The sequence below is a fragment of the Podarcis vaucheri genome, assembly GCF_965113315.1.
Source record: "Podarcis vaucheri genome assembly, chromosome: 11".
Classification (NCBI taxonomy): domain Eukaryota; kingdom Metazoa; phylum Chordata; class Lepidosauria; order Squamata; family Lacertidae; genus Podarcis; species Podarcis vaucheri.
The window spans coordinates 64937282-64952472 of NC_138749.1; the positions used below are offsets into that span (position 1 = coordinate 64937282).

Sequence of the window (15191 nt, forward strand, 5' to 3'; positions counted from 1 at the left end):
TTAATAACCCTGACTATAAACAGAAGCAGTTCCCTGTCCGCAAGCAGCGTCTATTGTTAATGTTAAAGCAACTTGCAAAATCTCAACTAGTTTAAATAAAGATGAACAATTATAATTCTGGACCAGACATTTGTTCACCCTGAATTCCTATTGCCCATCTGAAGCAGAGCTCTGAAAGGGCATCATAGGATATGCCAAGATCACTCAAACATAACCTGCAGTGCTTTAGGATTTCATCTTCTACAGGGAGTACTGATACCTGATTTCCATTGTTTCTGCAGCTTATCTTCCATCTTTGGATTTCTGTTTTCTTGATAGCAGACTCCCATCAATCTTTGACAGAAAGAATAAATTTGCTTCCTTACCTCCTGAGACTGATAGAATAAAATGAGTTTTAGTGTAGTCTTATGCTTACTCCGGATACATTATCAGTCCTTGTGCTTTCAAGAAGGTGGCAGGATGTAATTCATCTTTTCCTTTTTTATAAGGAAACTGTTCTACAAAATGTTGGAATATGCATGTTAAAACAAAATCAGAAAAAGCAACAGCTATGTTGGGGCTGGGTATCCCAGCTTGGGCAGAGCATCTAGACAAAAGGAAAGATCTGGAACATTTTGTTTCATAGGGTTCTCTTAGGGCATTGCTAAGGAACACAACAGATTCTAGCAGAAGTTGTAACCACCCATTGTGAAGATGGAATATTTATTTACTTCACTTAGATGTATAGCGAGACACGGGTGGTGCTGTGGTCTAAACCACAGAGCCTAGGACTTGCTGATCAGAAGGTTGGCTGTTCGAATCCTCGCGATGGGGTGAGCTCCCGTTGCTCGGTCCCTGCTCCTGCCAACCTAGCAGTTCAAAAGCACATCAAAGTGCAAGTAGATAAATAGGTACCACTCCAGCGGGAAGGTAAATGGCGTTTCCGTGCACTGCTCTGGTTCGCCAGAAGCAGCTTAGTCATGCTGGCCACATGACCCGGAAGTGAGATGAGCACTGCAACCCAAGAGTTGGCCACGACTGGACCTAATGGTCAGGGATCCCTTTACCTTTACCTTTAGATGTATAGCACTTGTCTTGTTACTAAAGCTTGGAATGGGAAACAGCTCTCTCATACCTGATTTATTCTTCAAAGCTCCATTACTTTGGTGCTAAGTCTATGGCATCTCCTAGGAGCCAAAAATGACAGTGTGTCACTAGGAGAATTTTCACTGTGTCCACAGTGCACAGGCAGGTGGAATCCTTCCTTCCTCATCCACAATCCCAGTGGAAATCTCCTCTCTCTCTCCACACACACACACACACACACTCCACACATGAGTGTTAACCTTAGATAAATTATCCCCTTTGCATCGCTGGGAGTTTCCCCCCTGAGATTAATAGCAGAGTGGGTGGGGGCCGCCAAGTGTTACATAACACCAGACTCGTCTGACAGACGTTTACTGCTCAGCTGCAGATAACTGATTTATTGAACTACCTCCTCCTACTGAAGAAATGTTCAGTTGTGTGAACTGAATGATGATTTGCTTCCTCTCATTGCATATAAGCTGAAGCTGAAGCAAATGGCCCAAGTTTAGTGAATATTGTCATTTTTACATGTGAATATTGCCACCCTCAGACAAGTTACATTTCATACATACACTGGTGAATTCTTGCATAATTCATTTCTGCATATCCAAAAAGTGGGGAAATCTGTATCTGTTTTGCAGGTGTATGTAGCATTCGTTTAGGACTCTCAAAATACACATGTCAACCGTTGCTGCCTTCTTGCATTTTGCTATCTATTGTTCATTTTTTAATCATTTTGATTATCTTAAACATTTGTTTATGTCCCCTTTCTTCATCTATACCCTTAATCTCCCCCTTTTTAAAAAAACTCAGAAAGGTTTGTGACCTTGCTTTAATTTTTAGTAGAGCAATAGTCTGTTCTTCAAGAACAGTGTAACTTGTTTGCGGAAGGAATTTGTCATTTTAGGTGTGCATAATGTGATAGTCAGCACTGACTTCTGTATACCCAGAAGGCTGGATAGAGCAAACCTCTTTCTACCAATTGCTATATTCCATGTCACCCTCGTCATCATTTTTCCAAACACCAAAAAGGCAGGAATGGGGTTGTTTGGTTGGGCAGGGGAGGAGACAGTTTTGCTTGTGTGTCTGCTAAATGATTTGTAGCAGTTGAGCTAGTGCGCTCCTCCTCCTGCTGGTTGCATAGGGTACAATAGTCTTGTTGCTGTGACAACGCTGCTGATCCCCTTCACTGGCTTAATCCCAGGCAGCTGAGTAGTGGGAGGGAGTTGCTACAGGGCTGGATTCTGGCCTGTCATCTCGACCTTCTACTCCTTTTTCTGCTGGACAATTATCCTGTGCTTGGAGGGTTTGTCAGCCTGATTCAAAGCACATTTAAAGCGCGTGGCTTCCCCTAAAGAATCCTGTAAACTGTACTCTGCCTCTCACAGAGCTTATAGCTCCCAGGATTTCAGGGGGAGGCAATGTGTTTTAAATGCACCATGTGTCAAGCAATAGTCAAGATGCTTGGCATACAGTATCTTCATTTGCAGTGCTATTTTTCTAGAAAAAGAGGTTCCAGAAGTCACCATGAACTCCCACATACTCTTAGAATGGTAATGGTACCCACCAGAGAGGGACTGGAACTGAGTTCCGGCGAGTTCCGGCTGGAAAAAGGCCCTGCTTATTTGTTCTGCAATGAAAGAAGAAAATACATCTGATTTTTAAAAATTACATGGCCTGCTAGTGCCATGAAATTATTAAAGCAGACTCATTCTTCAGATTATATACAGTGGTACCTCGGGTTAAGAATTTAATTCATTCCGGAGGTTCGTTATTAACCTGAAACTGTTCTTAACCTGAAGCACCACTTTAGCTAATGGGGCCTCCTCCTGCTGCCGCGCCGCCGGAGCCTGATTTCTGTTCTCATCCTGAAGCAAAGTTCTTAACCCGAAGCACTATTTCTGGGTTAGCAGAGTCTGTAACCTGAAGCGTCTGTAACCCGAGGTACCACTGTATATGTGTGTGTGTGTGTGTGTGTATTCATACGTCACGATTTCCTAATCTTTCCTTTATTGGGATAACGGCTGTCGAGAGCCACCACAATGTGGATGTGTTCCTTTTGGGAGATGTAGCGTCTGGGGAAGTGAGAGGCCTGGCCTGGGCTTAGTTACAGAACTCGGCAAAAGGTTTTGGTTCCTTGCACACACACACACACACACACACACACTGGATTTAAAAGGGAGGGGGCAATTACCCCAAACTGGGTAGAGAGATCTGTCCTCCACTGACCCCTCCCACAGATATTAGGTGATTCCCTCATCCCACTGCAGCCCCCAGCCCTTGATATTTCATAGTATGGCAGTATAGAAATACTTTTGTAAAAAAAATGTATATTTTTATGCATAAATTAATTAATAATATTTTGAAAACAGACAATTCTTAAGATGCTGAATTTAGTAGTTATAAAAGCATCGGAGTATCGTGGCACCTTCAAGATGAACACATTGAATGCACATTGTATTCAAGTTTTAAAATAAATGATTTATCATTGTTTTTGCTAAATGGTGCTAAACAGTGTCACCACATATGAATGAAGGAACAGTGGTAGTGAATTATCTCACCACTGCCAAAAACTCATGTACAGTGGTACCTCGCAAGACGGAAAACTCGCAAAACGAAAGGGTTTTTGGTTTTTTGAGTTGCTTCACAAGACGATTTTCCCTATGGGCTTGCTTCGCAAGACGGAAACGTCTTGCAAGTTTGTTTCCTTTTTCTTAAAACTGCTAATCCAGTTGCAACTTGACTTCGAGGAGCAACTCATAGCATGCGGTGTGGTAGCCTTTTTTGAGGTTTTTGAAGACTTTGGTGATTTTTGAAGCTTTTCCAAAACTTTTCCGACATCGTGCTTCGCAAGACGAAAAAAACCGCAAGACGAAAAAACTCGCAGAACGAATTAATTTCGTCTTGCGAGGCACCACTGTAAGTGAAGTTCCCATTTCTACAGCAGTTAGGTCAGCCATTAGTAGCTTTCCCAACTTCTTGCTCTCAACAACTGCCAAAGTAGAACGAATCATGAGTTTTTCACACTACTATATAATAGGTTCCATATAGAATTTTCCTTTCTGTTTTGAAGCTTCAAGACTTTTCTATTTCTGTTAAATATTTATTACTGCTGTGTAATGTCTCCATTTCTTGATGAATTATTGGACCTTGGGATTCTGATTTGCATTAATGCTAGGCAGTGAACACAATACCTATAAGGCACATTCAAAGCACATTCTTTCCCTCAAAGAATTCTGGGCACTGTAGTTTGCCCCTTAGATAGTTATAATTCCCAGCAACCCTTAACAAACAACAGAATTCTTTGAAGGGGAAAAATTTGCTCTGAATGTATAACCTGTAGGCAGCCAGCTGGGTTTGCCCACAGTATCTCTGTATTTCAGATTCTTCAGGGCTGAATATAGACAGACAGACAGACCGACCGACAGACCTGGTGGTATTGTGTTCATTTAAGTGCCACATTTAAAATATTTAAAATGTCTAATGAAAAACAATCTATTCTTGCATTCCAGATTACAGTGTTTCGCATGGGATCAGAAGGACACCAAGATATTGACCTGGCCATCTTGACAGCTTTGCTAAAAGGTAATACAGTGGTACCTCGGGTTAAGAACTTAATTCGTTCTGGAGGTCTGTTCTTAACCTGAAACTGTTCTTAACCTGAAGCACCACTTTAGCTAATGGGGCTTCCTGCTGCCGCTGCACGATTTCTGTTCTCACCCTGAAGCAAAGTTCTTAATCTGAGGTACTATTTCTGGGTTAGCAGAGTCTGTAACCTGAAGCGTATGTAACCCGAGGTACCACTGTAGTGTTTTCTGCACAGAAAGTCCTTGCCAAATTTACACACATTTCATCAGTCCTGCATTGTATGATGCCTAAGTAGCAAACTTTTAGTATCCCAAGGTATGGTCTGAAGGTGTAAAAGGTTGCTAAAACTAAGCAGGTTTGGGACTGGTCAGTGTCTGGATGGGTGCCTGCCTGAGAACCAAGTGGCCAATGCCTTCCATGTACACTTGGTTCCATTATGGGGGAAAGATAGGATATGGGTAAAAGGTAAAGGACCCCTGGATATTTAAGTTCAGTCAAAGGCAACTATGGGTTGTGGCGCTTATCTCGCTTTCAGGCCAAGGGAGCCGCCGTTTGTCCACAGACAGCTTTCCGGGTCATGTGGCCAGCATGACTAAACTGCTTCTGGCGCAACGGAAACCAGAGTGCACGGAAACGCCATTTACCTTTCTGCCACAGCAGTACCTATTTATCTACTTGCACTGGTGTGCTTTCAAACTGCTAGGTTTGATATTGATATTGTGATATTGTGAGAGTCAGTGTGGTGTAGTGGTTAAGAGCAGTAGTCTCGTAATCTGGGGAACCGGGTTCGCATCTCCGCTCCTCCACATGCAGCTGCTGGGTGACCTTGGGCCAGTCACACTTCTTTGAAGTCTCTCAGCCTCACTCACCTCACAGAGTGTTTGTTGTGGGGGAGGAAGGGAAAGGAGAATGTCAGCCGCTTTGAGACTCCTTCGGGTAGTGATAAAGCGGGCTATCAAATCCAAACTCTTCTTCTACTCTACTTCTTCTTCTAGGTTGGCAGGAGCTAGGACAGAGCGAAGGGTGCTCACCCTGTCACGGGGATTCAAACTTCTGATCAGCAAGACCAAGAGGCTCAGTGGCTTAGACCACAGCGCCAATCACAACAAATATTTTTACCCTCGAAAAGCAAAGACAGCTCAGATCAGATTAATTTTCATTATGTTAACATCATGAGAGCATATGATTGATATTATTGTGAATCAGGAAGTTCTGTTATGCAAAGCATCTCTCCTGGTGGATAGCAATGTGGCCAATATGCAGCCAAATATTATCTGGCTCCAAAGCAAACACAAAGGCAGTACCAGATTCAAAGTCACATAAATCCAGAGTCACATAAATTCAAGAGATCCAGAATGTGAGTCAGACCCACTGACAGACTGATGCTGCCAATCTGGTACTTCCTGAATGCTTGCTTCTGAACCATTGTACAATATTTACTCAAACTGCATTTTAGTGATGTTATTACTGCAAAACAGATGCTCTGTTGGGCAAGAGGTAGTAAGTGAAACTCTGTAGTCCCTTCTGCAGTTTCAAGGGACCCATCAGTATGTGGAAAACAGCACTCACAGCACAGGGGACCAACTACTTATCTAGCTGCATGGGCTGGTGGTCTTAATGTCCCAAAACAGAAACAGAATCAACAAGAGAGTTTGTGCACCTTTTGGTTGTCTTTTATTACAGTAGGTAATAATTATTTATTTGACATGACAGATTAAAGCAATGGGATATGCAATATCTGTCACTCTACACATATACAGACTACTGTGTTGTTTCTGTTTCTGGGTGTATTTTTAAGCCAAAGGCTGTGAGTTTGGAGGAGAGGAGAGAGTGAGTGAGTTGCTGAGTCATTATTTGCTGACCATTTTTCAACAAAAAATCACTCTCCCAAGCTATTTTTTCACCTAGTAGACAATTCCCCCTGGTTTTATTTGTCGGGAGGGGGAACCAATTCTACTATTTTATTTTTATTTCATAAACTTTATACACTGCTTGATTGAAAAAACAAACAAGCCTCAGAGTGCTTTACAAAAAACTAGTCTTTAGCTAAAAATGACCAGAAGGGCCTTTTTCTCTCTCTTCATCCATTCTCTTCATGAACTCACAGCCCACTAAGAAACTTTTTGTTAATAATAATAATAATCCTACAGAACTCCCTTCAATGTGTGTTTTGAGACCCACTGGTCCTCCATTTATAGCTCTCTTGTCACGTTAGGGTCTGGAAGGCTCCTCATCCCTGCTGAGTTATAAGAAGGGCTACCATCCTAGTAGAGGGTTGTTATTACTTTATTATTATTCCCCCAGTCTTTTTCCCCAGCATGATTTGCAAGGCTGCCCAAATCCTTACAGCGTCTGTCCTGTTAATATCTGGAGAGCAGCACGCTGGGTGATGCCTGTGTTTTTCCGTTGCTGCAGTCTAATCCGCTGTTGTGCTCACTGGAGCATATTGAGCTTGCAGGGCATCAGTTGAAGAAGGAGCAAAAAGGGTTTTCTTGTGTGTGTGTGTTTCTTGGTGGCTGATTAGCTGTTTTCCCTGTGTAAAGGTCAGAGGGGGCAGGGTTTCTGTTGAGGCAGGGGATTAGCTGTGGGAGGAGCTTATCAGAGTTTGTAGGGCAGCAGTTGAAGAAGGAGCAAAAAGGGTTTTCTTGTGTGTGTGTGTTTCTTGGTGGCTGATTAGCTGTTTTCCCTGTGTAAAGGTCAGAGGGGGCAGGGTTTCTGTTGAGGCAGGGGATTAGCTGTGGGAGGAGCTTATCAGAGTTTGCAGGGCAGCGGCACGCGCCTAGCGGCGCGCGCAGTTAAATCCATCTTTTAGATTTAGGGGAGCTAGTCTCAAACTAGCTAGTTGGGGGAGATCTAGGTGTTTTTTTGTGTTATTTGTCCTGTCTTCAAGCTTTTTATGATGGAGGACCTCTGTAGCCAACCCCAACAACACGATCTGAAGATGGAAGGGGAGGGAACAGCTGCAGTCGCCTGCGATTCCTGCGCAATGTTTGCCATCTTGCCAAAGGTTGCAGGCAGCTTTACCTGCAGCAATTGCATGTTGATTGCCCTCTTAAAAGACAAAGTCCAGCAACTGGAGGAACGTGTAGCTACGCTCCAAAGAATTAGAGAGCTGGAGCTCTTCTTGGAAGCAACAGAGCACACCGTCTCCACCAAGGAGGAGACAGGGGACTCCCCTGAGAAGGAGTCTAGTTCACCAACACAGGAGCCAGATATATGGAGAAACGTGACTCAAAGAAGTAGGAGGCCCAGGGTTCACTCTGATTGCTTAGAAATACACAATCGCTTTGAGGTCCTCTCCCCTAGCATGGAAGAAGAAGAGCAGACTCCATTTGAGGATCTCTCCCTCATTACAGTCGATCAGGTATATGAAGACGAGCAGCAAAGTCAGTCCTCAGGGAATGTGCAGGCGACCTTGGAACGGACAGCTCACGGAAGAACCCCGACCAAACCCAAGAGGAGGCGTGTAGTGGTGATAGGGGATTCCCTACTGAGGGGAACAGAAGCAGTGATCTGTGGGCCTGACAAGATGTCTCGGGAAGTGTGCTGTCTCCCCGGGGCTAAGATCCAAGATGTAACTGAACGACTGCAAGGAATCATAAAACCCACTGACAAATACCCCTTCCTCTTGGTTCATGTGGGAACCAATGACACTGCAAGCAATAGCCTCCAGAAGATCAAAAGAGACTACGAGGCTCTCGGCAGGAAATTGAAGCAACTAAATGCACAAATTGTCATCTCATCTGTCCTTCCAGTTGAACGACGTGGCCCAGGGAGAGAGGGGAAAATAGTGGAAGTGAACAGCTGGCTTCGCAAATGGTGTAAACAGGAACGGTTTGGATTCTTAGATCACGGACTGCAGTTTCTTGAAGATGGACTTCTGGCAAGTGATGGGCTGCACCTCACAACGGTTGGGAGAAATGTTTTTGCCAAAAATCTCAGAAACCTCATCAGGAGGGCTTTAAACTGACTAATGTGGGGGAGGGAGACAGTGCTCCTGAAGGTAGGAGTCTATCAATTAATGAAGATGATCATCCAAATGTCATAGACCAAATGGAGCAAACAGCACGCGGACCTAGTGGTGGGAGGAAAAAATCCTTAAATAAGAGACACGGGGGAATGATTAATGGTCTTCAATGTCTGTACACTAATGCGCAAAGCATGGGAAATAAACAAGATGAGCTTGAGCTCTTGGTACAGCAAACTAAATATGACATAATAGGCATCACTGAAACCTGGTGGGATAAGTCCCACAATTGGAATGTAATAATGGGGGGATACAATCTATTTCAGAGAAACAGACCAGACAAGAAAGGAGGAGGAGTGGCGTTATATGTCAGGGATGTGTATACCTGTGAAGAGATCCAAGATTTAGATCCTCAAAGCCAAAGTGAGAGCATTTGGGTCAAAATTAAGGGAGAGAAGAATAACAGAGACCTCATTGTGGGAGTTTACTATAGATCCCCAAGCCAAACGGAGGACATAGATGATGCCTTCCTGGAACAGATGGCCAAGCATGCAAAAGGAAGGGAGATAGTAGTAATGGGGGACTTCAATTACCCGGATATTTGTTGGACGTCAAACTCAGCCAAGAGCATAAGGTCAAACAGATTCCTCACTGGCCTTGCAGACAACTTCATTGTCCAGAAAGTGGGAGAAGCAACAAGAGGAACAGCCATTTTAGATCTGGTCCTAACCAATGTTGATGACCTGGTTAGTGGGGTAGAAGTGGAAGGATCATTAGGCACGAGTGATCATGCTCTTCTGAAGTTTACTATACAGCGGAAAGGAGCAGCCAAGCATACTAGGACTCAATTTCTTGACTTTAAGAAAGCCGACTTCATAAAACTTAGGGAAGTGCTGGGTGAGATCCCATGGACAACAATACTAAAAGGAAAGGGAGTTCATGATGGCTGGGAGTTTGTTAAGAGGGAGATAGTAAAAGCACAACGTCAGGCAATACCAATGAGACGGAAACATGGAAGGTGCCTAAAGAAGCCAGGGTGGCTATCTAAAGAACTTTTAACTGAATTAAGATTAAAAAAGGATGTGTACAAAAAATGGAAAAGGGGGGAAACCACCAAAGAGGAATTCAAACAAATAGCCAGCACGTGTAGACACAAAGTCAGAAAAGCTAAAGCACAGAATGAACTCAGGCTTGCTAGAGAGGTTAAAAGCAACAAAAAAGGCTTTTATGGGTATGTTCGTAGCAAAAGGAAGAACAAAGAAACTGTGGGGTCACTCAGAGGAGAAGATGGTGAAATGCAAACAGGGGACACAGAAAGGGCTGAACTACTCAATGCCTTCTTTGCCTCAGTCTTCTCCGATAAAGAAAACAATGCCCGACCTGAAGAATTTGGAGCAAATGATTCAGCAAAGGAAACACAGCCCAGAATAACTAAGGAGATGGTACAAGAATATTTGGCTAGTTTAGATGTATTCAAGTCTCCAGGGCCAGATGAACTGCATCCAAGAGTATTAAAAGAACTGGCAGATGTGATCTCAGAACCACTGGCAGTCATCTTTGAGAATTCCTGGAGAACAGGCGAAGTCCCGGCAGACTGGAGGAGGGCAAATGTTGTTCCTATTTTCAAAAAGGGGAAAAGAGAGGACCCAAATAATTACCGCCCAGTCAGTCTGACATCAATAGCAGGGAAGATTCTGGAGCAGATCATTAAGCAAACAGTCTGTGAGCACCTAGAAAGGAATGCTGTGATCACCAATAGTCAGCATGGATTTCTGAAAAATAAGTCATGTCAGACTAACCTGATCTCGTTTTTGACAGAATTACAAGCCTGGTAGATGAAGGGAACGCAGTGGATGTAGCCTACCTTGATTTCAGCAAAGCATTTGACAAGGTGCCCCATGATATTCTTGTAAAGAAGCTGGTAAAATGCGGTCTTGACTATGCTACCACTCAGTGGATTTGTAACTGGCTGACTGACCGAACCCAAAGGGTGCTCATCAATGGTTCCTCTTCATCCTGGAGAAGAGTGACTAGTGGGGTGCCACAGGGTTCTGTCTTGGGCCCGGTCTTATTCAACATCTTTATCAACGACTTGGATGATGGACTCAAGGGCATCCTGATCAAATTTGCAGATGACACCAAACTGGGAGGGGTGGCTAACACCCCAGAGGACAGGATCACACTTCAAAACGACCTTGACAGATTAGAGAACTGGGCAAAAATAAACAAGATGAATTTTAACAGGGAGAAATGTAAAGTATTGCACTTGGGCAAAAAAAAATGAGAGGCACAAATACAAGATGGGTGACACCTGGCTTGAGAGCAGTACATGTGAAAAGGATCTAGGAGTCTTGGTTGACCACAAACTTGACATGAGCCAACAGTGTGACGCGGCAGCTAAAAAAGCCAATGCAATTCTGGGCTGCATCAATAGGAGTATAGCATCTAGATCAAGGGAAGTAATAGTGCCACTGTATTCTGCTCTGGTCAGACCACACCTGGAGTACTGTGTCCAGTTCTGGGCACCACAATTCAAGAAGGACACTGACAAACTGGAACGTGTCCAGAGGAGGGCAACCAAAATGGTCAAAGGCCTGGAAACGATGCCTTATGAGGAACGGCTAAGGGAGCTGGGCATGTTTAGCCTGGAGAAGAGGAGGTTAAGGGGTGATATGATAGCCATGTTCAAATATATAAAAGGATGTCACATAGAGGAGGGAGAAAGGTTGTTTTCTGCTGCTCCGGAGAAGCGGACACGGAGCAATGGATCCAAACTACAAGAAAGAAGATTCCACCTAAACATTAGGAAGAACTTCCTGACAGTAAGAGCTGTTCGACAGTGGAATTTGCTGCCAAGGAGTGTGGTGGAGTCTCCTACTTTGGAGGTCTTTAAGCAGAGGCTTGACAACCATATGTCAGGAGTGCTCTGATGGTGTTTCCTGCTTGGCAGGGGGTTGGACTCGATGGCCCTTGTGGCCTCTTCCAACTCTATGATTCTATGATTCTATGATTCTATGATTCTATTGCTAAGCTTACCTGCGCCGGATGCATCCTCTGCATTCCTCCTCGCTTGTAATTGTGCCATGAATGATGCTCAGAAGGCTTCCATCCTGCATTTGCTCCCATCCTCTCTGTGCAAGGGGCAAGGAGTGTCAACCATGAAATGGTTGTATGATTGCTTTTGAATCTAAAGTGCAAGACATTAGTGTAGCATAGTATGTGGAACTGAGAGGTGGGCATTTTTACATTCTGTAAAAACCAGAACAGCACAGCACAGCAAAGCAGCCTGTCCCTCTTCCCACCCCCCACATCATGGCACAGAAGCCAGAGCAAGGGGAGGTCGATCTGGAAGATCCTAACTAGTAAAATAGGCTGATGGCTCAGGTGGAGATGAATGTGGAGGAGTCTTGAGTATTAGCTTCCCTTCTTTACAAGTGGATACTGTGCATAGTGTTGTATTGTTGAGTCTTTGATAAAAAGGCAGAAAGCATTTGCCAAAGAATCAGGATTGCAAGTATGCTTCTTACCTTATATCCTAAACAAAACTACTTTGGACCCTACATAGCTGGACAGAACTACTTTTTATTCCTTGCTTTTGCAGGAGAGGGATTTCCCCGCCATTGTATGCCTTCAATCAAATTGGATATGCTATTTAAATAAAATAAAAAAATGAATACTGTGGAATAAACCAGAGATTAGATTAAAATGCATCCATAGTGCCTGATGCTTAATAGAAACATGCAGCAGAAGCAGAAGCAGAAGCAGCAAAGATTGTGATTTGCTCTGTTGTAACAGTAGTATGATGCAAATCCACCCCAGAGGCACAGGGTAGAAAAAGCAGCTTTCTGGCACAGATAGACAAATGAAGGGGGTATCCTAGCAACAACACGGAAACCATGTGATGTTTTTAGAGCATTTTTTTTTTTTTGCCTTGATAAGGTTTCGTTCCTCTTGAAATCTAAAGGGAATGTAAAACAAAGAATCAAAGAGCTTCCTGTCCAAGAATTTCCAGATGATTGACTAATTTAAATATGAAGAGGGGGGAAATGTAGAGCTCATATCTGTGAAATTCTTTTATATCTGCTCTACTCATCAAATCATAAATTTGAGTAATACATAGGAGATCTATGCCCTAGTAGCACTTGTGAAATTTCTTGACCACCTCTTTAACAGTTCCTTCTTGCTTCAACAAACAGTTTCTGATTGAAACCTGCTGATGGCACTTTTATTTTACATAATATTTAGTTATTTGTGTTTTGTTTCTTTTGAATATATTTTATATTGCATATAAAATATGCAGTATAAAAGAACCAAGGTGGTGTTTACCACAAATCAAAACAATAAAAATGATAGCATCATAGAAAGAGTGAAAAAAAATACATCAGAGTTCATCAGGAATCTCAGCTAAAGCATCCATGACAGATGGCCATCCAACCTCTGCTTAAAAACCTCCAAGGAGGGAGACTGTTCCACTGGTGAACAACTCTTACTGCCAATCTTCTTTCTTGTAACTTGAAGCCACTGGTTCAACTCCTACCCTCCAGAGCAGGAGAAAACCCAGCTTCCACTATCTTACATTGACAGCCCTTGAGATATTAGAAGATGGCTATCATATCTCCTCTCAGTCTCCTCTTTTCCATGCTAAACTGATGGACAGTGTCTTGCAGTAAATAGAAAGACAACGCAGAGTCAAAAGTCCAAAAGGAAAAACTTTTACTAAAAGGCAAAGGCTTGTTACAAAAACTCAGACACACAAGGTACAAATGAAAGTAAGAGGGAGAGAGCAGCTTGCTGACCGCAGGAATTTATCTTTCCTGGCTGAGCATGACCTTGAGATAGTCAAAACAATATTTGCACCAGAAATGAGCCTTCTAGAATCTTCCAACACTTTCCAGTTTCTGCCCTCAAATACTTTAGTCATGACATTTCCCCAAAGGCTTTGAAGAGCAGAAACATAGACAGAAACCAATTTATTTACACACTTTATTGATAAGATTAAGTCTTGTAACTAACTCAACATGCTGCGCTGTAGAAAGCATTTTAGTAAAAAGATCTGACAAATTTTCTTGCAGTTGGCAATAGATCAACTTAATAACTTTATGTTGTTTGTAATCCTTAACACTGAACAACTTGATAGCCACATGCTTTGTGTGTGTTGTATTGTTTCCTGAATTAGCAAGTGCAATACATGATTTCTATCTTCATAGAATGCTACAGGCATGTATTAAGAGATGTATTCTCTTAATAGCAGCCCAATTATTTACATTAGGGCTTACTGACCTTTCTTCTTAAAATACCTACACAATATCAGCTCTTGACCACTAGCTTAAGTACAGAAGAGATCCTAAGACTGATTGGTATAGGTCTGGTTGATCAAACAAAACATCACTCTCAGTCTTTTGAAAGTCAATGGTCATAGGGGTTTGTACATCTTTACAATCCTGCATTCCTAGCTGTTCAAGCAGACGTGAAATCTTTTGTTCCTGACACAATAGAAAACTTCCATCTGGTTCTCTGCATATTCGGACTCCTAAACAATGACTGATTTGCCCTAAGTCTCTCATTTTGAATTGTTTTTTTCCAACTGATTAGCCACTTTTTGAATTTTACCTGTGGAACTACCCGCCACCATCATGTCATCCACAAAAATCAATAAGGTAAAGGTAAAGGTACCCCAATCAATACCAAAATCAATACCAATATGTAATTGTCACCTGATCCCCTTGTATATAAGTAAGAGTCAGCTATGTTTCTTTTAAAACCAAGGCTTAGACAATCGTTCCAGGATTTAGCACTTTGTTTGAGTCCATAGACAACCTTGTCTAATTTCCATTCCAAATCATTCCCTTCCTCAAACCCTGGGGGTTGTCGCATGTATATCACCTGATCCAGAGGAGCATTCAGATATGCAGAAATAATGTCATAATGATTCACTTCTAATTTCTTGGCAGCTGCAACTGTTGAAGCAAGCCTTACTGATTCTGCTTTGGCAGTCGGTGTAAAAAGCTCATCAAAATGAATTCCTGATTTTTGTGCAAAAACTTTTGCTACCAGTCTTGTTTTAAAACATGTGTCACCAGACACCAGAGTCTTCCTTTTAAAGACCCATCTACTAGAGATTAACTTTTCACCTGGTGGCAGTTTGGCTAGTTTGCATACCTTGTTTTCTTTGAATGATTCCAGCTCCTCCTTCGTGGCATCAAACCACTGGGTTTGTTCCTCCAGAACCTGGGCAAAGTCCTGTGGCTCTGAATAATCAGCATGACACACTCTTATTTCACCAAAAGTCAATCTGTCAGGGGTATGCCCTTGGTAGTCTGTTTGCAATTACCACTGGGCTTTCCTCCTCCTGTTCCTCCTGCTGTTTTTCATTCTGTAGCTCGTCCTCCTCCTGTTCACTAGATGAAACACTTTGTGAACTATCAGATTTTGGGGAAACGTCTCCCCCTCCTTCCTGCCTGTCTGAGAGGCTCCTGTTGCTGCACTGAAAGAGGTATTAGAACACTAGGATTAGACAAAATTGGGTATCTGGGCAAAGTGGAAGCAACAAGCACAGAGTCTTGAAAGAATT

At 42.8% G+C, this 15191-nt stretch overlaps 1 protein-coding gene across 11 annotated transcripts in view; it reads left to right on the plus strand.

The window, feature by feature from the left end:
* TRPM3 (transient receptor potential cation channel subfamily M member 3) overlaps positions 1–15191 on the plus strand; it is a gene marked incomplete at its 5' end in the record, with an annotated part of 445271 nt that overhangs the window by 358229 nt on the left and 71851 nt on the right. For all 11 annotated transcript variants that reach the window (XM_082241479.1, XM_082241471.1, XM_082241480.1 and 8 more), the window contains one exon: positions 4578–4650. In XM_082241479.1, the coding sequence (XP_082097605.1) occupies positions 4578–4650 (73 nt within the window). The remainder of the gene's footprint in view (positions 1–4577; positions 4651–15191) is intronic.